Source organism: Panicum virgatum, chromosome 9K (genome assembly GCF_016808335.1).
Source record: "Panicum virgatum strain AP13 chromosome 9K, P.virgatum_v5, whole genome shotgun sequence".
Lineage (NCBI taxonomy): Eukaryota > Viridiplantae > Streptophyta > Magnoliopsida > Poales > Poaceae > Panicum > Panicum virgatum.
In genome coordinates, this window is record NC_053144.1 from 2,550,471 (window position 1) to 2,569,408 (window position 18,938).

The 18,938-nt window shown below is 47.6% G+C and overlaps 4 protein-coding genes and 1 non-coding gene across 5 annotated transcripts; 1 reads left to right on the forward strand and 4 right to left on the reverse strand.

Moving 5' to 3' along the window:
• Positions 1-406: 406 nt before the first annotated feature.
• LOC120648462 (glycine-rich protein A3-like) lies at positions 407-1,206 on the reverse strand. Its single transcript, XM_039925240.1, has 2 exons — positions 906-1,206; positions 407-736 (listed from the first exon to the last, which is right to left on the reverse strand). The coding sequence occupies exons 1-2, from the start codon at positions 1,204-1,206 to the stop codon at positions 483-485; spliced, it is 555 nt and encodes a 184-aa protein (XP_039781174.1). The 3' UTR covers positions 407-482.
• Positions 1,207-1,725: 519 nt separating this feature from the next.
• On the forward strand, positions 1,726-1,798 carry TRNAE-CUC. Its single transcript has one exon. It is a non-coding gene; the product is annotated as a tRNA-Glu (tRNA).
• A 240-nt stretch (positions 1,799-2,038) lies between these two features.
• On the reverse strand, positions 2,039-6,008 carry LOC120649289 (leucine aminopeptidase). The gene is made up of 4 exons (XM_039926047.1): positions 4,921-6,008; positions 4,105-4,338; positions 3,647-3,973; positions 2,039-2,600 (listed from the first exon to the last, which is right to left on the reverse strand). Exons 1-4 carry the CDS (start codon positions 5,902-5,904, stop codon positions 2,310-2,312), a joined length of 1,836 nt encoding a protein of 611 aa, XP_039781981.1. The 5' UTR covers positions 5,905-6,008; the 3' UTR covers positions 2,039-2,309.
• Positions 6,009-9,591: 3,583 nt separating this feature from the next.
• LOC120649290 lies at positions 9,592-11,968 on the reverse strand. Its single transcript, XM_039926048.1, has 3 exons — positions 11,814-11,968; positions 10,274-11,228; positions 9,592-10,193 (listed from the first exon to the last, which is right to left on the reverse strand). Exons 2-3 carry the CDS (start codon positions 11,202-11,204, stop codon positions 10,129-10,131), a joined length of 996 nt encoding a protein of 331 aa, XP_039781982.1. The 5' UTR covers positions 11,205-11,228; positions 11,814-11,968; the 3' UTR covers positions 9,592-10,128.
• Positions 11,969-12,557: 589 nt separating this feature from the next.
• LOC120649291 lies at positions 12,558-14,791 on the reverse strand. The gene is made up of 2 exons (XM_039926049.1): positions 14,659-14,791; positions 12,558-14,086 (listed from the first exon to the last, which is right to left on the reverse strand). The coding sequence occupies exon 2, from the start codon at positions 14,076-14,078 to the stop codon at positions 12,735-12,737; it is 1,344 nt and encodes a 447-aa protein (XP_039781983.1). The 5' UTR covers positions 14,079-14,086; positions 14,659-14,791; the 3' UTR covers positions 12,558-12,734.
• Positions 14,792-18,938: the final 4,147 nt, after the last annotated feature.

The following is an 18,938-nucleotide window of genomic DNA, read 5'->3' on the forward strand; positions in this document are numbered from 1 at the left end:
CGAGGCAGCGCGGCTCTCTACCTTCTCGGTGATGACTACAAGCTTCAGCTCGTATGGCTCGATAGAGGGCCTCACGCTACTGAACGGCGGAACGTCGTGGACTGCTCGCCGCTACGCCTACCAGCCGTTCGACTCGAGGCCGTGCAATGTAGCGTATTTACAAGGACACACGTTCATGTACATTCGCGCAACGAACCTGATTGTTAGCCTGAATTCGGTCATCTAGAGGAATGTTTGGTTCCTTGGTCAAACTTGTATTTCTCATTTCTGAAACTTCGAGGTTTCCTTCTAGCAAAATGTGAAACAGACTAGAATGACCCTAGCTAGATCATTCGGCGCTTTGCTGCTTGAAATGAGGTCCAAGATCAAAATAAGAAGAACAAAAAGCGAACGGGCCAAAATAACATAGTGTCGAACTTTAACATTTGCCGGTCCAAAATCTCCAGGCGTTGCAATAGCTGCGGTTTAGTTTCACCCTTTTTTCACTTCCACTTGCGCCCGAACATCTTCTTGTGCTTACCGAACATCTTCTTGTGCTTGCCAAACTTGCCGTGCTTGAACTTGCCATGCTTGAACTTGCCGTGGTGGCCGTACATCCCGTGGACGACGCCTCCGTGGCCGTGGGACATCTTGTGAGCTCCATACGCTGCAGCTGCCGCCGCCGCGCCTCCGGCGATCACCGCGCCGTACCCTGCAGAGCCCCCTGCACCGTGACCTCCATACATAGCACCATGACCTGAGTAAAAGGGTTGGAATTGTATGGTTTTCAAACATCACATTATTAGAGTAATTTTTGTGAAAGATTTTTTTATAACAAATCATGGCACTCTTACTAATACCAACACCAAAGCCTACCCAAATAAAAAGAATGAGATAGTGAACACACAATACAAGAGAGGACATACCGGGCATTGGTGGACCATGACCAGGGTAACCGGCTGGTGGGTAGGTAGGTTGATGAGGATACCCGCTCGGAGGATACGCTCCCGGAGGGTATGCGCCATGCGACGGCGGGTATCCGCCATGTTGAGGGTAGCCACCCGGAGGTGGGTACCCACCAGGTGGGACCGGATACCCTTGTCCGGGAGGATACGCACCTGGTGGAGCAGGGTAACCGGCGGGGTATTGGCCGTATCCACCTGGATACCCTCCGTGGTACCCCTTGTCCGCACCCGAGGAGTCATGACCGTCCTTCCCGCCCCCCATGGCGCCTCCTCTCAACGCCGAGCTGCACTAGGAGAAAATGAAGCTGCACTAGGGGTCATGGAGACATGGATCAACGTGTACAAGAGATGGAATTGCAGGTTACCTGGACCTTGGTGCCCAAGCAGAGCTTCCTTGGACAAAATGGCGTCAACAATGGCGTGCAGCTTGGAAGATATATATGTGTGCCAACTCTAGTGGGCTTTTAGGTCGACGCAGATTGCTTCGGCGCCAAACCAGGGGGTTATTCGTTATCTGATCTGTAATCTGCCATCTTTAGAGTTGATCTATTTCTTGATGTGGTTGTACGTGAAGCTAGGAGCTGGGCCCCCAATTCTCGCCGCAGCTTTCTCCGCCCAGGCGAGCGCGGGGTTAACGTTGACCTGCGGCGAAAACATCTGGACGGATGCATGGATATTTGACGCGCAAGTACGACCAGCGCGAGAAATGCACAGAACAACCGGTCAAAGGACGAAACGGAATTGTCGATCAAGTAGCTCTGCGCAAGGAGGTGTAACAAAATCCGTTGTAGTCTAGCTGGTTAGGATACTCGGCTCTCACCCGAGAGACCCGGGTTCGAGTCCCGGCAACGGAAATCTTTTTGAAAAATTCTACTGCCTCCCTAATTTTTATTTTTCTCTTCTTCTTGTTTTGTTTTTGAGCTGGCCTTCTATAGTTTCTGCCTGAACAAAGACGTGCCTTTACATATTGGGATAACTTTTCACATGTACACAATGAAGATGTGGCAGAACAAAACGAATCACTAACTTCAGGAAAAGACAAAAAAAAAAGGAGGAATCACCTCGTCATGAACCCATTTATCATGATTCACAAATTGAGTGCATGAAGTGGACTTGCAATATCGGAAATTTTAGGCAATACCATGAGCAATTCCAAAAGATACAGTACTTAGGTAATAATACTGTTATGAGTCCACATATTATCAGGACGAAGTATCAAGGTATCCAGTTTTTCCTAAGTTAGCTCCTGGATGGGCGATAATTTTATGCAAAAAGAGCGACTGAGCAAACAACAGATGTTCCGTTGCTCCCAACCATGAACCAGGAGGCCATGGATGATGGATTCACTTAACAACAGCAGCTATCTTAGCTATGCTTCGACAAAATGGCCTCCGCAACACTGCGAGCTATTGGGTGGTAAAATTCTTGAGCCTCCGAGAAGATCCTCTGGGCCAGCATCTTCTCCTCACTGGAGCACTTGGCCAGTGAGCTGTAGAGCGGGCGAAGGTACTTCATCCTTCCCACCTGCTTCAAGCATTTCTCAACCTCGTTGAAGTAGCACTTGCACCCGGCGGGAATTGCCAGCTGGAGGAACGCCACTTTGACCTCGTAGTCACGGCTTTCAGATAGCTTGTACCGCTCATCAAGAGCAGTAACCTGCATATAGAGAACATATGGGCATGTGAGCAGTTGATCTTTAAATTACTCGAGATTTATGTTGTATTATTGTGTCATAAAGAGAAAATCTGGTCCACAACATGCTACTGTGTAACAGCAAGCCAAAGGTTTTCATGCATAGTGACAGCAGGTTACAGATGAAAACTAACTGCCCTGAACAGCAGAACATTTCCATTGTACGTCTCATTAGTCAACAAGCTAAATTAAAAACGGCTTTGAATGAGCTACAGATATGAAAGGCAGCTCTGTGTTAGTACTTGCCAGTGAGTATTGATGTAAATACAATTTTTATAGAGCTGGCCATATTCAACTTGCTAAACTAGCTACAGAGGGCTCTTCATGACTAAACGAAACTAATGTTTTTTAACATACACAATCTCAATATTCAAGAAGTCCAAAGACTGGAGAGCACAATGTAATTTTCAGCATTGATCTGCACATATTCTACGGATTAATACTAAACGGAGAAGGGACAGAAGTAGAACCTCCTGCATATGACTACTATTTTTTTCTTTCAGCTAACCCCTGATTGACAAAGCCCACAAACCACATAATCTAACAAATGCAGCACATTTCTAGTATTGTACCCAAGTTAACTAAACAAAGAACAAACTCACTTGACGCTAAATGCTTCTACCACAACAAAAAGAACAATAAAGGCTCTTAGTTGATGTAGACCTATATGCTTCTACCGCTCATTTCAATCTATATTCTATAATCCAATTCTAGGACACCTTCCACTTAAATAATGATTTTTCAAAAAAAGCATGGGTTCTATTTTGGGAGTTTTGCATAACTTGATTGGAATCAATAAAACATGGATGCTACAAAGGTCGGGATTCCAAATGAGTAGAATAGGCACTTTTCAGCAGTCTGCAGTACTAAAAAATTGATGATTGGACCAAAATGCTGAAGCCATAACAGTCCATACGTACTCGCCAAATTCTCAATAGAATCATCAGAAGCAGCAGGGTAGCTTTCAAACATACTAATAAATGAGAGAAGGCTTCAGTAAGAATACATACCTGTGAGGCTTCAACATCTGTGGGTAGATTTTCCAAGTAAAGCTCCCATTCTTGCCCACTCCATTCTGCTACCTCATCTTCGCTTGGAAGTTTTCCTGACTTGAATTCTGCAGCTAAGGCGCAGATCTTTTTGTAAGTAGCTGAATCTGGTTCCATGGCATCAGGAGGAATACCAGTCCCCTCAACCCAAAGTTGAAGGTCAATTTGGTCTTCTATCCCAGGTACGTTCTTTTTCAGGAATTCAAGAAATGTCTCTGTGTCTATTGATTGAAACTTAAATGTGGCAATATAATTCTTTAAGAACTCGTCAAAAGCAGGCCGGCCAATCTAGTGCAATCAACAAGCAGAGGACAAGACAAATTAGATATCAATCCAACATGCTAATTATTTTAGATTTTTAGTGAATGAATATTGTAATGTGGAGTGAAACAGTAGCAATGCTCCATACTCCCACCCACCTGGCGCTCGATGCGCCAAAGGAACTGGAACCCTTTCTCATAGGGCACTTCAGAGTACACATCATCAGGGTCAATCCCTGCCATCTTCGGCTTCAATTTGGTGAACTCCATGTTATCCTTAAACCTCTCCATCATTCTGTTCAACCCCCTCCATCCAATTCCCATGTTTAATGCTGCCCGCTCCTCCCCTTGCACCACCTCAACAATCCTCCTCTCAGCATATGTTGTGAATCCCTATATGCAGCAATAACGATATGAGACTGTGACATGTCAAAACTAAGTATAAAATACCCACATGTAGTTGTCAAGCTTAGGCACGACCAACCCCCATCAACGATTTGTGACATGTCAAACTAATTATGCTCTCTACCAGTTCCCAACTTAACTAGAGGAAAAGAGACTTAAGATTTCACACACTAGTCAGAGAAAATGTTGAAGTCTTAAATGATTAGATAGATATATGATACCAGGGTCATGGTGCCTGACATTGACCCTGACCACAACTGGATTGGAACCAATCTAGCAGAAGATGTACAACCATAGTATATATCTTCCCCGTTTATGTTGTACAGAAACATAGTTCTTGTAGAGCAAAATTCTCCTGATCTAAACCAGGATTTTACAGTTCAATCCATTCTGAACCATGCATAATGAACTGCATATATTTCGCTCACACAAATATTCAACGCCACAGAAGACTTTGCTACTAAGATTTTCCACCTAATAATGGACAGCCTACACCAAATTAGGGGAAAACACTATTTGTAGCAGAAAGGATGACAACGACAACATAAAAAACAATAAGAGTTCGTTCACCTCATTTAGCCAGAAATCTTCATTGGTCTTGTTAGTAATAAGATTGCCAGTCCAGCTATGCGCAAGCTCATGCGCCACAACCTGAGCCCCTGCAGCGTCTCCCTTGATCACAGTCGGAGTAAGGAACACCATCCTGGGGTTCTCCATGCCTCCATAAGGGAAGCTCGGAGGCAGCACGAGCAGATCGAACCTCTCCCATTCATACGGCCCAAACAGCGACTCCCCTACCTTGACCATCTCCTCCACCCCGGCGAACTCCCTCGCCGCCTCGTCCAGCACCTTGTCCCCTCCCTCCGCGTACACCCGCGTCCTCGGGCCGAGGTCCCTGAACCCGATCCCACCGGCGGCGAACGCGAAGAGGTAGGGCGGCACGGACTGCTCCATCTGGAACTCCTCGACGATGCGTCCGGGTGCGCACCACAGCTCGTCGTCGCACGCACCGCGGTGGTCGGATGGCAGCGGGTCCCGGCGGGCGACGTGGCGCGCGGCGGCGACGGCGGAGAGCTGCGAGGGGACGTTGAGGAGAAGCGAGAAGGTGATGCGCGCGGCGGGGGTGTCGTGGCAGGGGAAGATGGAGCGGGCGTGGATGGACTGGCACTGCGAGAAGACGAAGGGATGCCCGGAGGCGGTCTGCGGCGGGGCCAGCCACTGCAGCGCGGAGGCGGCGGGGGAGGTGGAGAAGGTGAGCCGGAAGGAGGTGGTGTCGGGGGGCAGGGTGAGGGTCAGCGCCGAGCCGAGGACGGGGTCGGGGGCCGCGGCGAGGGAGAAGGGGATGGGCTCCGGCGGTTCGGCGGCAGTGGTGGCGGAGTGGACGGCGAGGGCGCGTGTGTCGAGGACGAGGTCGCCGGAGTGCGGCGCGGAGAGGGTGAGCAGCGCAGAGGCGTGGATGGTGGAGGCGGCGAAGTCGAGGTAGAAGGCGAGCGCGGCGTGCGACACCACCGGGTGCGCGCCGTCGGTGTAGGAGTGGGGATCGACCGGCGCCATGGCTGCTGCTCCTGCTCCTGCTCCTGCCGCCGCCGGCGAACGAGTTGGGATGTGAGGGGACGGGGGAGGGTTTGGTTGGTCCGGTCGGGTCGAGGAAGTGGGTCGTGTTGGTCGGGTCGAGCCGACAGAGCCTTTTAGCTTTCCTTTGGCTTTCAGTTTTGTAGGGCCCTCCTGCTCGGAAGGAATTGATACCTCCGACGAGCTAAAATCCTCTCCAAACTCGAAAGGCATAAAAAAAACTCTCAAAAGCAGAAGAACAGATCATAGGAGTAGTGCCAATCAAATTGCAGAAAAATAGTGTCAATTAAATTATTGGTGCCTTCTCACTTTACTATACAGCAGCACTCTGGACTCTCGAGTGAGTTTGATTGCAACGTACAAGTTAACCGAACCAGCTTAAACTTCTTTGAAGAAACAAACCAGCTTAAACTGGCTTATTGGCTTTAAGCCGAACAAAATCTGTAATTAATTGACATGGGTTACTGAGTACTCTCTCTCCACCCCAAATTATTAGTCATTTTGGTTTTCTATATATATATATATGTGTGTGTGTGTACATTCAATGCACATTCTTGAGAGAGAAAAAAACTCTAGTCTCATGAGCAGACAACCAGTGGTATCCGGATAAACAGAGACGGTAGATACGGGAATGTTACAGTCCTGTAAAAATGTAGAAACAATTCAGGAATCAGGAGTCAAAGAGAACAGACGGATTAGATTTGCAACTCAGACAGCTCTTAGGATGTAACATGGCACCACAAATGAAAAGTGAAAACTTAAAAGGTTCCAAAGTGAATGTTATTGGAATACGGTATTAGATTCGCACTCATGACAACAATACAGAAACGTGCGTTAATCGATAGTGTGAACTTCATGGTTTCCCTGCTATCAACGGACCAAGCAGAAGCTATGCCTGGCCATCAAGATGCTTTTTATTCCTCTTCATATGCCTTGCCACCATTTTCCTCCATCTGTTTTGTATTGTTTTCCTTCCAGCATCAAGCAGCATCGATTCATCGACAATGAGGTTCATCATTGAGAGGCAGGACAGCCAGTCGACCTCGTATGGACGCAAGCTACACTTTTTTGTGGCACGCTTATTGCCAATCTTCCTGATCGACCCATCGCCCAGGCTGAACAGAAAGCGACCTTCTCCATCAACCCAAAGCAGCACCGCACCACTCTTCCCAAGAAACATCTCCAACTTGATCTTCTTTCTAGCCCTCAGCGGAAAGGAACTTGCCAGGTTGATTGTTTCAGAAAGGACCCAGCTTCTGGCGGTGTGGCTACCAATACCATGCTTCCAGAGTGACAGCTGTGCGCCCTTCAGCAAGAGTAACAGAAAGCCTCCATCCGCAGAACTCGCTAACAATGGTGCCTTGCTGCGTTTAGCATCAAGAGGGAGCTCCAGATAGGACAGCTTCGTGTGTGTGTCCGCAGCGATATGCAGAGTAGCAATGTGAGTGAGGGTCCAGTTAGTCGAGTTGCCACAGAGAAGATGGATGGCACCATGAGAAGCAGCAGCAGGGGATGGCACCACATAGAGGTCAGGTATTAGCTCAATGTCATGAAACCACATCCAACGTTTGGCCTTTGAGCAGTAGAACACAATCCTGATTCCTGAATATTCTTCGTACGATCCAAATGGCAACCAGCCGGAAGGACTGAGAAATCAACTTGCTACGGTCGATATCCTCGGTGATAAGTAAGGTATACATGTCACTATGTTAGGTGATGCAACTACAATTGGAGGAATGTGGAAGATTTCACCAGTGAGAGGATTGCAGACACAAAACTTGTGTGTCCGGGCTTGACCATTAGTGCTTGGTGGTTGGTGCCGGAGGGCCAAGAAGCCGTCTTGAGATGCAATGGGCTCGTACAAGTTGAGCTCGGAACCGAGACCCCGAATGAAAGTACAAAGTTTAGCTGGTGCGAGGGCATTGCATCCAACTCTGCTGCCAATGGATTGTGACAATTCAGACATGGGCATGAAGCTTGGTGCTATACTGCGCCACTTACTGTTGTAATCCTGCCATAGTTGTGGACGAGACTCACTGCTGTCCTGGTAGAAGAAACCAAGGAGCAAGGATGGGGTAAAACCATGGTCATGGCGGCGCTTCCTGAGGCAATCAAGAAAGGTTCTGCCCTTTATGATATTACGCCAAAACTTGCAGGTTGAAGCAAGGCGTGCTAGGGAGGCAGGATCAGTGATGTGAGACAGGATCTTGTCGACCATATCCACCGGAAGCTGCAGCATCACGCCATCATCCATGATCCTTTTTCTGCAAATTCAAAGCCAATTATTCTCTTAGATGTGCTGTAAGAAATAGAAAGAACCGTAGAAACTTTGGCATCATAGTCAAATAACGAATTTGGCAGGTTTGCTGCCTGGTTTGTTTCAAAAAAAAAGTAACGAATTTGAATCCATCTCAATATATTTCAACGTTACAGACAGACTATTTAAATTAGCCTGTACTCCAACTAATAAAGAAATCACACTTGGTCGTAAACATTTCACAAAACCACACCTTGTCAGAGCTAAGAGCACGCGATCATGTTAATCAATCCCTAAAACACATCCGGTATTGTTTTGTCAGTGTTCGGCCTAATTTTCCAAGCAGAATCCTCAACCGGTCTCTAGTTCTCTACGCAGCCAGAGGAAGAAAACTAAAGCCATCAGTGATAACCTCATCTAGTTGCTCGATAGCAGTGGTTCTTCTCGACGAAGTATATAACGAAGAATCAAAGCGGACTCATCGACGTAATCTAATACATGAACCCTAACTAGTAAGATGGGTGCGCCCTGCACTTTGGGGGACAGCCGGACAGGGGCTATAGAGAATAGAGATACCTAGCCGTAGGAGGAGACAGGAGAGGGCGGGGAGGTCGCCGTCGGCCGGCGAGATCGCCTTGAGCGCGTGCAAAAAAAATTGACGGGCCGATGAGAGCGGAAGAGCACACACGGCGATCAATTTTTTTTTTCCTATAAAACCAATTTGTCCCCATCTCCCCCTTCGAAAACAGTTTATTTTCTTATTCTTTTTCCCTTTTTTGAGGGGTACTTATTCTTTTTTTAAAAAAAAAATCTTTTTTTCATTTTTTGTTCTCGAAGGAAGGTCCAGCCCAGCGTTTTTTTCTTAAAGGGCTAATTCTTAAATGGGCTGAGCCTCAAGCTATAAGTACGTTGCTGAGATGACCTGACCGGTCAACAACTGGCACACTGGCTTTCAGATAATAATCTTTCAGAATTATATCCCTCACTCACTCCAATCTTTCTGACAACGCACACCCTAAACTCATGAACCCTAGTTGGTCGATCTCTCTTCTAGAGTTCATTCATGGAGTTCATCGGAGCACAGAGCATGGATCTCGTCACTGATAGAAGTAATCGTCTACTTCACAAGCTCTAATCATTTCTTTTTAACGGAATCATGCGCTGTGATCACCAACCTTAGGTAGGAGATGCATGCACTCTTGAGAAAAGCCCAAACCTGGCCGGAGGAGGTCATCTGTCTTGTGGCCGCCGCAGCCACAAGATCGCTGATGCAATTTCTTTTAAAGGGATTTTTCTGGTAATTTTCCGTATTCATATTAACTCAATAGTGTAATTCCTCGCAACGTTCTTCAAAAGAACTAATTTGACAGAATGAAAACTAGCACCAACCATGCTGCAATTCAGAAATTATGGAGCACTGTATCTGTATGACACAGAAATCAAGTAGTTCATTCTTAATTTTGCATGCCCTTGCCGAGAAAGCACAGCATGGCAGTGCTACATTGGAAACAACTAGCACATTCCTGGAGGGAAACAAGGTTGAACAGCTATGATGCAACACAATACAGACTACAGAGGAAATACTTGCCATATGGGAGTACATACTTAAATACCATGTCAGCGTCAATAGACTGAACTGAACCGACAATGGCTTAAGAACAATGACACCATCTTTGTCATGGCACCCACAAACCAGATTAACAGCATGTCTTGCCTCAAAGCTAATGCGTCTTTTCTATACTTTTGTCATCAAGGTATTCCATCTCCCTTGCACCTTCTTCCTTCCTACATCCAGAGACGATGAGCCATCAGCTATGAGCTTTGTGACTACTAGACAAGACACCCAATCCATCTCATATGGGCACAAGTGGTACTTTGTTGTAACACGCTCATTGTCAAGCTTCCGCACCGATCGGTCACTGAGGCTGAACAAAAAAAGACCTTCCTTCTCAACCCAGAGCACCACTGCACCGCTTTTCCCTCGAAAAATCTCCAATGTTACCTTTGCCCTTGACTGCAACACAGCGTTGTTAATTGGCAAGTAATCTGCCATATCGATCATTTGAGAAAAAACCCAGTCACTGCTGGACTCACTTTTGTGCTTCCATAGTGACATCTGAAGGTCCTTCAGGATGAGCAACAAAATGCTACCATCTGCAGAATTTGCAAGCAACTTTTTGCCCTTTGCTTCAGATGGGAGCTCCAGGTGTGATAGCTCTTCTCTGTCCACATGCAGTGTGACAACATGGGTGACCATCGAGCTTTTCAAGTTCCCGCAGAGCCAATGGATGCAACCATGCCCAGCAGAAGCTGAGGAAGACAGTACAAAGAGACCAGGCATTATTTGAGAAGTTGAAGGCTTCCACCATGATCTGGTCTTTGAGCAATAGTAGGAATAGACGATCCTATTTCCTATAGTCCAAAGGGCAACCAGTCGGAAGGATCGGGACATCTGCCCATCAAGGCTGACATCATCAGTGACAAGCAAAGCATAGTTGTCTGTTCTTAGTGTGTATGTCAGGTTAGGAATATGAAACACTTCACCAGTGAGAGGATTGCAGACGCATACAACATCCAGTATTGTGGCAGCGTCTCGTGAGCAATGGCAAAGGACCAAAAAGCTGTCTTGAGATGTGATAGGCTCATAGAAGTTGAGGCTTGCAACAAAGCCCTCGATGAAGGTACCAAGGGACAATGGTCTGACTGCATTGCGGCCCTCTTTCCGGCCAGTGGATTGTAACAATAAGGAGGTGGGCATGAAGCTTGGTTCCAAGCTATAGCATTTTTCCATGTAGTGTTGCCACAAGTGCAAGGAGGTCTGGGTATTGTCCTGGTAGAAGAAACCTAGGAGGAGGGACGAGGCAAAACCATGTCCTAGGTGCTGCATCTTAAGGCCATCAAGAAAGGTAGAGGTCATTATGATATTACGCCATAACTTGCAGGATGAAGCAGCACGCACGAGGGAAGCTGGATCAGATATCTGTGTCAGGATCTTGTAGATGATGTCTGAGGGAAGATGCAACATCTTGTCTTTCTCCGTTATCCCTTCCTGCATGGAAAAGAGAACAAAAATATTATGTTAGCATGTTATCAGCAGAAGAATAGATTCTCAAATACTAATATAAACTCCAAAAGCTTAACCAAACTGTGCATATGGATATGGGTGCATCCTGCAATGAATATCGGGACAATACAAAGACATTCTCCCTATTCTACCTTTTGGACTGAAATAAAAAAATCAAAGTGTCCCTTGAAATATAGAACGAAAGTTGTTGAATTTATATTAGAACTACAAGTTAAAGGTTATTATCTTAGAGAAAAAATATATTAATCAAGAGGCTGAACAGTAAGAACAGAAGCCACATTGTTCGTCTATGTTAGGGGATAAGTTATGAGCAGAATCCCCGACTGATTAAACCGTTAGTGGCTACCCTAAGATCAAAACAAGAGTGAATAGAACCAAAACAAGGGTCAAATCGATCGAGCTACCTAAAATCTAGTACCTAGGCAGGACCCGCCCAGTCTGCTAGCGAAGCCGTCGGTTCTAGCAGCTCCAAGCCCCCAACTCCCCAAGGCGGCGTAACCTAACCAAGCGATACAAATTATTGAGTAACTGCACTTGGGAGAGACGGACCTGAGAAGAGCGAAGCGTCGCCGGAGCAGGAGGGGAGGCAGCCGCCGCCGGATCGGCTCCGTGTGAGGGAGCTGCGAAGGGAATCGCCGGGTGCAATGAGCACGGTGGCCGGAGACCGGAGAGGCAGGCAGCGAAACCACAGAACGGACTACTGATAGGAGGAGAAAACCCCTCTTAAAGCCCCCGTCCTTCCGTGGGCCGAAACCCCTCCTATGGCCTTTGTCCCTCCGTGGGCCGTCAAGTCTCCAGGTCTTACTCAATTCTGCCTTACCTTAAACCCGAATTGGCTTTGTATCATTTGGGTTAATTTTCTTTGTTTCAGTGATAGTATACGAGTTAATTTCTCAAAAGTAACCAACCAGAGGGTAAAACGTGTGTGCATTCATATTTCATAGGATGAACGAGTATGTATATGTACTTGTGTTTTGGAAAATGTTTCAAACGCATCTGCTTCTGAAATCAGAGGAATCGGGTGCTTATTTTTTGGTAATTGTAAAAACCATTTTGCCTTCTTTGAAAAAGTTTAAGTTCAAAATTATCAAACAACTCAAAAATAAATACTGAGCAAAAGGCTGCCTCGCATCTGCGCTGCAATCAGATGCTCAGCTCTTGATTTCACAAGACTTGCCTGATATGCTACAGTGGCATTATGTTTCTTGCACATTCGTTGAGAAAATATATCTGAATGACAAAGGTGCGCATGCTAGAACTAAATAGTTAACCAGGAACCGACGCTCGCGACACTTAGACTAATTGTATCTAATTGTACCAGGAATACATGGATTTGATTTCAAACTGCTAGTCCTTACAATAAACGTCACAAATGTACAACGTCAACTGGAAATGAAATTCAGAAACAAAGTCAACTAGAAATGAAATTCAGAAACCATGTCGACATGCCACTAGAGGACCATCTATAACTCATGCCTTGATGCTTTTTGGTATATTCTTTGCCAGCAAAGTCCTCCATCTGCGTTGAGCCTTTTCCCTTCCCGCATCAAGTGGCAGCAAACCATCAACAAGGTTTGTGAATGCAAGGCAAGATAGCCAATCGATCTCGTATGGGCAGAAGAGATACTTCTTTGTAACATGTTCATTGTCAATCTTCCTCAACGACCGATCGCTGAGGCTGAACAAGAAGAGACCCTCCCCCTCAATCCAGAGCACCACCGCACCACTCTTCCCTCGGAAACTCTCCAGTCTGACCTTTGCAATGGCATGCATCTTTAGCACCCGCATTGGCAAGGAACTTGTCATGTCGATCATTTCAGAATGAACCCAGTTGCTGCTACCATTGCCAGGCTTGCCGTTATGCTTCCACAGTGACATGTGCAGACCTTTCATGAGCAGCAACATAAGGCCCCCGTCTGCAGAATTCCCTAGCAGCGGTGTCTTGCTGCGCTTCACTTCAGACGGGAGCTCCAGGTATGACAACTCTTCTCCATCCACATGCAGCGTGACAACATGACTGAGCGACCAGCTTTTCCAGCACCCGCAAAGCCAATGGATCCTACCATGAGAAGCAGCAGCTGGGGTTGACACTAGGTAAAGGCCAGCCATTAGTTCACGAAAGTTTGCAGGCCTCCACCACGATCTGGTCTTTGAACAGTAGTAGATATAGATGAACCTTTTTCCTTTGATCCAAATGGCAACCAGCTGGAAGGATTGGGTCACGCGCCCATCTAGGCTGTTATCGTCGGCAACAAGCAAGGCATAGTGGTCTGGTGGTTTGTATGGAAGGTTAGGCAGACGAAACACTTCACCAGTGAGAGGATTGCAGACGCGTACAGTATCTGCCCTGCAATGGCCTTCAGGGTCTTTTGAGTGACGGCAGAGGACCAGGAAGCTGTCCTGGGATGCAACAGGCTCATAAAAATTGAGGCTTGAACCAATACCCAGAATAAAGGCACCAAGGGACAGGGGTCTCGCTGAATTGTAGCCCTCTCTACGACCAGTGAATGGTAACAATTCTGAAGTGGGTGTGAAGCTCGGTGCCATGCAACGAGTTTTGTCCTTATGATGCTGCCACAGGTGCTCGGGAGCCTCGGCACTGTCCTGATAGAAGAAGCCAAGGAGGAGAGATGAGGTGAAACCATGGTCGAGGTGCCGTGTCTTGAGGCCATCAAGAAAGGCAGGGTCCTTTATAACACCACGCCATAACTTGCAGGACGAAGCAGCGCGTGCTAGCGAGGCTGGATCGGATATGTATTTCGGGATCTGGTAGATGATGTCTAATGGAAGATTTGGCGCCTCTTCTTCCTCCATTAGCCCTTCTGCAAAGAAAATAAATGTACTTGAAGAATTGCTGCAAAATTTTCATGCATCCTAATAGAATGTTACAATAAAAATATACTGTGATCGAACTGTACATCTGGATGCACCCCTAACTAATAAGATATTTCATTCTACTCAACCTTCGAACCAAAACTCAACATAACCATATAACAATATAATAACATCCCTATGAAATACAACATTTTGTAGGAACTAGGAATGCACGGCCATGTCATGTTACACCTGAAACTAGCTACCCAAGATTCAAGAAGGTTAGGGCTAATTTCTCGGCATAATCCCTGACTGAGTTGTCCTCCTATCCTAGTTCAAAACATCAGAAAAATGGATGAGTCCTTACCAGTCCCCAGCCACAAGGGCCAAATCAATCGAGGTAACCTAAGATCATCTAGCACACAGGAAGTATTCCACCCAATCTGGCGAATCGAGGTAATCAAAATCGTCTGGCACACTAGGTCTACGACAGGAACCAAAGCGGACGAATCTACAATGTCGAAGCAATCGATCTAAGCGTGTGGCTGCATGCTGCGACGAAATAGGAGAAGTGGAATACCTTGGAAGTTCGGTGAGTGAAGCCTCGCCGGAGTAGGAGAGAGCGTGCCCGTCGGACCGTCGCCGCCTGGCCGGCTTCGGCGGCGTGCGAACTGCGAAGAGGATCGGCGGGTGTGCCGACTGCCGATAGATTGGAGAGTGGAGACAGGTGTCGGATGGCCATCCCATAGCTACTGTTTTCTTAGTGGGCCGGATCTTCCACAGGCCCAATTGAAATGAGCCCGGCTCTCAAACAAAGTATTTGGACTCCCTCTGTTGTGCTGCAATTTCACCCATCGTTATTCGTTCAGCCCGCGGAGATGCATTGAAGGGCTTTGGCCTGCGGATGTCCAGAGATTTCCTCTTTTTAATGCTTAATTTTTGTTTTCTAGAGTTTGAGAACTTCGTAATTTTTGTAATATCGTCAGTGTAAGCACCTGAACTTGGTTCTTCTCTCTCTACTTAAATGATAAAAGCAGAGCTCCTGCAAATTCTTCAAAAAATGTGTTATTCATTTAGCCCAGCTACACCTCGTGAGGCCGATGTATCTCCTTCCCTCTAGGTTTAGGTTTGCTTAGGTTAGGGTTAGTTTCCTCCATTTGTGTGTCCCAGATGCGGAGTTCAACTCCGTGCCCTTCCTTCGCAGCAATGACGTCGGCTTCAGCTCGGTCTCTACCGCGTTGTTCCGTTCACGGATCGGAAGAGGTGCGTTATCTTTTGTTCCCTCCATGGATTTCGGTGGCGTCTGTGTCGGTGGTGGACGGTGCTCGGTGATGTCAGTATGCTTGTGGTGCTCGATGATGGTGTTTCATGTGGGGGGTTTAGTACGGACGATGGGTGCTTTGTTGCTTCCTTATGCGTCGGTTCTCGAATCTTGTATGATTTTCTCTTCGCCGGTTGTGCCCACAATGTCAATCATGTTGCCGGACTTGAAATCAACGACATGGTTATTGCTGGAAGCTATAGGTTTGTCATACCCCATGAGTGTTTTGACAACCAACTTGTGAAATTGGGTTGGTTTTCATCTACCACCTCTTCTGATGGTTTGCTTCCCCTTCTAGGTGGTTAATTGTCAGGTAGGCTAGGGTTCTTGGCGGAGGCGTCAGAGTCCTCAATGCTTGGTGATTAGTTTTGGTCGAGTCGTGTGCAGCGTTCTTAAGGCGTGTCCAAGTCGATGTGTTGCTCAAGACGGCATAAAAAACCTTCTTTCCATTGCTAGGGAGGAGGTCGGCTTCAAGCTTTGAGCTCCGGCCACCAGTGACGATGAAGATCGGCAGTTTATAGGAACTAGTGACGGAGGTACATCTGGGTACCTCCCAACCGAGTAGTTATCTCCCGACTGGGTACCTACTCGGCCAGGACCACTTTGCACGACTACCCGGCGAACAAGCACTCGGCTGGACGTCGGAAGGTTCCTCCGAGGATCAGGATCAAGGCACGGATATGGATTTCGGATATCTAGGGATCCCAACCAATCTGATTCTGTCGGGTACCGTGATTAGGGGGACCCTAATCGCGGTACTAAGATCACCCTGACAAACGCGAACATATGTCAGGCAACCGGGCTCACGAAGGCCCACGGCCTCCTTCCAATCTGGAAGAAAGGAAAGGACTCAAAAGAAGCCCAACATGCGGCCCATTTGCACCCCACTCGGGCCCGCGGGACGATCTCCGCTTCACTTGAGGGCTCCCATCGGGACCCTCGAACTGCTGTAAGCATCTAGGCCCTCAAGGTATGTTTCGGTGATTAATGACAACCATTATTGTGACTAATGAGTTTGTGCAGCTTAATAGATCATTATCGCTCATTTGGTCATATGTCAAAAGAGGCCCCTCAATTTCATTATTCAAAAAGGCGATCTCGGTATTCAACTCAATTATATGGCAAGACTAAGGATCTTTCTAGTCCTAAGTGTCATAAGGTTGAGAAGGACACTTCGGTTAGTATAGGTTTTATAGTTTTGTAGTGATCGCACTATTAAGAGGGGTTAAGGCTAAGTAACTTGAGCATGGACATGGTCATTTGAAAATGGATGCACACTATGGTCACTCAGGTTTCTAGAAGTTCAAAGAAGTGGTTCTCAACTTATATCTCAAGAATATTTGGATTTCATTCAGACTCAAATCAGAAAAGGCAAAATCAGAAAAAGTCTTTAACACCGGTTTAACCGACGACCTCTATTTTCTATACGTCGGTTAAACGAAGTCAGCAGAGTCTGGACAAGTCAATACACCGGTTAAACCGATGTGTTTGAATTTAACGTCGGTGCATTAGTCCAGAGTTGGTTTTTCCAGGGTATTTCAAGTTCTGTACACCGGTTAAACCGACGATGTTTGAAATGGGACGTCGGTGCAATTGACCAGTGAGATGGTTTTTCCAAGGACTTCAGAAGTTGTACACACCGGTTAAACCGACGATAGGTTTGAGTTAACGTCGGTGCAGTTGTCTAGAGACTTGATTTTTCAGTTGATCAGTGGACAACTACACTCACCGGTTAAACCGATGATACGTCGGTTAATCTGCCCAAGTTGTAACGGCTAGTTTTCAGAAGGGGCAGTTTACATTCATCGGTTAAACCGACGATGACTATTGGAGGTACGTCGGATTAACCGGCGCTACGCAGTTTTCTGGCAGCTTTTCTCCAACGGCTCTATTCGTGTGAGCTGCCTATATATACCCCTCCAATGGGTCATTTTGCTACTCTTGACACCAGGCAACATTCATACACTCAATACTATAGTCAAGAGCCACCTTGAGCTTCATCATTCATATATTTGTTCATTCAATCAATCAAGAAGCAAGATTAAGGACTTGAGTAGAGAGAAGCTTGTGTGCATCCGTTCTTGGTGATCGGTTCTTACTCAAGTGAAGGCCTTAGCTTGTTACTCTTGGTGATTGGCATCACCTAGGCGATCTTGGTGATCGAGGTGTTTCTCGCGGAGCTTGCCAAGGATTGTGGGAGCCCGGAGAAGAAGATTGTACGTGGCTTGAGCTCCACCACGCCGGGATGGTGAACGGAGACTCTTAGTGAGCGCCCAAATCTCGGTGACATGGGAGGTGACAAGACTCTTAGTGAGTGTCACAACGTGGATTAGGGGTGTGTGCCAACACATCGACACCACGGGAAAAAATCCGGTTGTCTCTTGCACTCTTTTTCATTTCAAGCACTTACTTTCATGCATTCTTTCATGTGCTTGACCTTAGAGATCATAGCTTAGCTCTTCCTTGCTTAGTTTCATATCTTTGGTAGCTTGTGTAGTTTGCTTTGTTTAGCCGGTTGGTGAATTGAGCCTTACTAGCATTGCATAGGTTAAGGTTGTTTTATCTATCTTAGAAATTTGAAAAAGGCCCAATTCACCCCCCTCTTGGTCCATCGATCCTTACAACTGCGCCCCTCATCTCCGCCTCACTCGAGGGTAGCGAATCTACCCTCGAGCGGGCAAATCATCTCCGCCTCGCTCGAGGGCAGCGAACCTCCCTCGAGCAGGTAACTCATCTCCGCCTCGCTCGAGGCCACCCCTCGGCATAAGGGGCAAACGGCCTTGCCGCTCAACCGCCCGCCGTACGGAGGCATTGAATGCCAACCACTCCTCCACAGTGCTCAGGACAGACGGCGTCAGGCCGCCATTCCCCACAGTGGCTATGACTGGAGTCCCATCCGCCAACTCCGGTCACTGCTCCGCCATCCCGGACGCTGTGGCAGCACTGTGAGACCTGCGACACGGGACGAAACGCTCTCGGCACTGCTCCCGTTACTATTCTGCTAACTCCGGCCGTCCGGACTCCACCTCATCACACGCATGGCCCCGGACCCGCCTCCTGCTTGGGAAGGGGTCCGGCGACGCCACGTGCCCCTCAGGAGGGACACTCAGCACACGCAGCCGGAGTCCCGGACCTCCCCCCTCGAGGGGTCCGGGACCGCCACGCAACCCTCGGACCTCCTTAGTGCGTGCACCGGCACTTTATTAAGGGGGGTCCGGGACCGCCGCGTGCCCCGCCATCGCAGGTGCACGCAGGACCCTGGCCTGCAGGGCCCACAGAACGCCACATCCGGAGGACTGAACATTCTACAGTGACGACCACGCCGCCTGCTGGAGTTGGCAGGACGCCGGCGCGATCTCCGCAAGACTAAGGACGATGGCCAAGACGACCGCCGCACCCGACGTCATACCCCACAGTGTACTTCCTACAATATTCGACCACTGCAACCCCGCGATTCGGGGGAAAACGACGACTTCCACGCTCCCCTGCGCATGTACAACATCACTCCTTGTGACTATAAAAGAAGAGGCGGGCTTCCT

Excerpts from the sequence above, each read along its gene's own strand:
- LOC120648462 (XM_039925240.1), bottom strand. The coding sequence starts at position 1,206 with ATGGGGGGCGGGAAGGACGGTCATGACTCCTCGGGTGCGGACAAGGGG. Across the intron at positions 737-905 it reads TCATGGTCCACCAATGCCCG|GTCATGGTGCTATGTATGGA; the intron begins GTATGTCCTCTC and ends CCTTTTACTCAG.
- LOC120649289 (XM_039926047.1), bottom strand. The coding sequence starts at position 5,904 with ATGGCGCCGGTCGATCCCCACTCCTACACCGACGGCGCGCACCCGGTG. Across the intron at positions 4,339-4,920 it reads AAGATTTCTGGCTAAATGAG|GGATTCACAACATATGCTGA; the intron begins GTGAACGAACTC and ends TGCTGCATATAG. Across the intron at positions 3,974-4,104 it reads TTTGGCGCATCGAGCGCCAG|ATTGGCCGGCCTGCTTTTGA; the intron begins GTGGGTGGGAGT and ends TGATTGCACTAG.
- LOC120649290 (XM_039926048.1), bottom strand. The coding sequence starts at position 11,204 with ATGTTGCATCTTCCCTCAGACATCATCTACAAGATCCTGACACAGATA. Across the intron at positions 10,194-10,273 it reads GTCACTATGGAAGCACAAAA|TCAAGGGCAAAGGTAACATT; the intron begins GTGAGTCCAGCA and ends GCTGTGTTGCAG.
- LOC120649291 (XM_039926049.1), bottom strand. The coding sequence starts at position 14,078 with ATGGAGGAAGAAGAGGCGCCAAATCTTCCATTAGACATCATCTACCAG.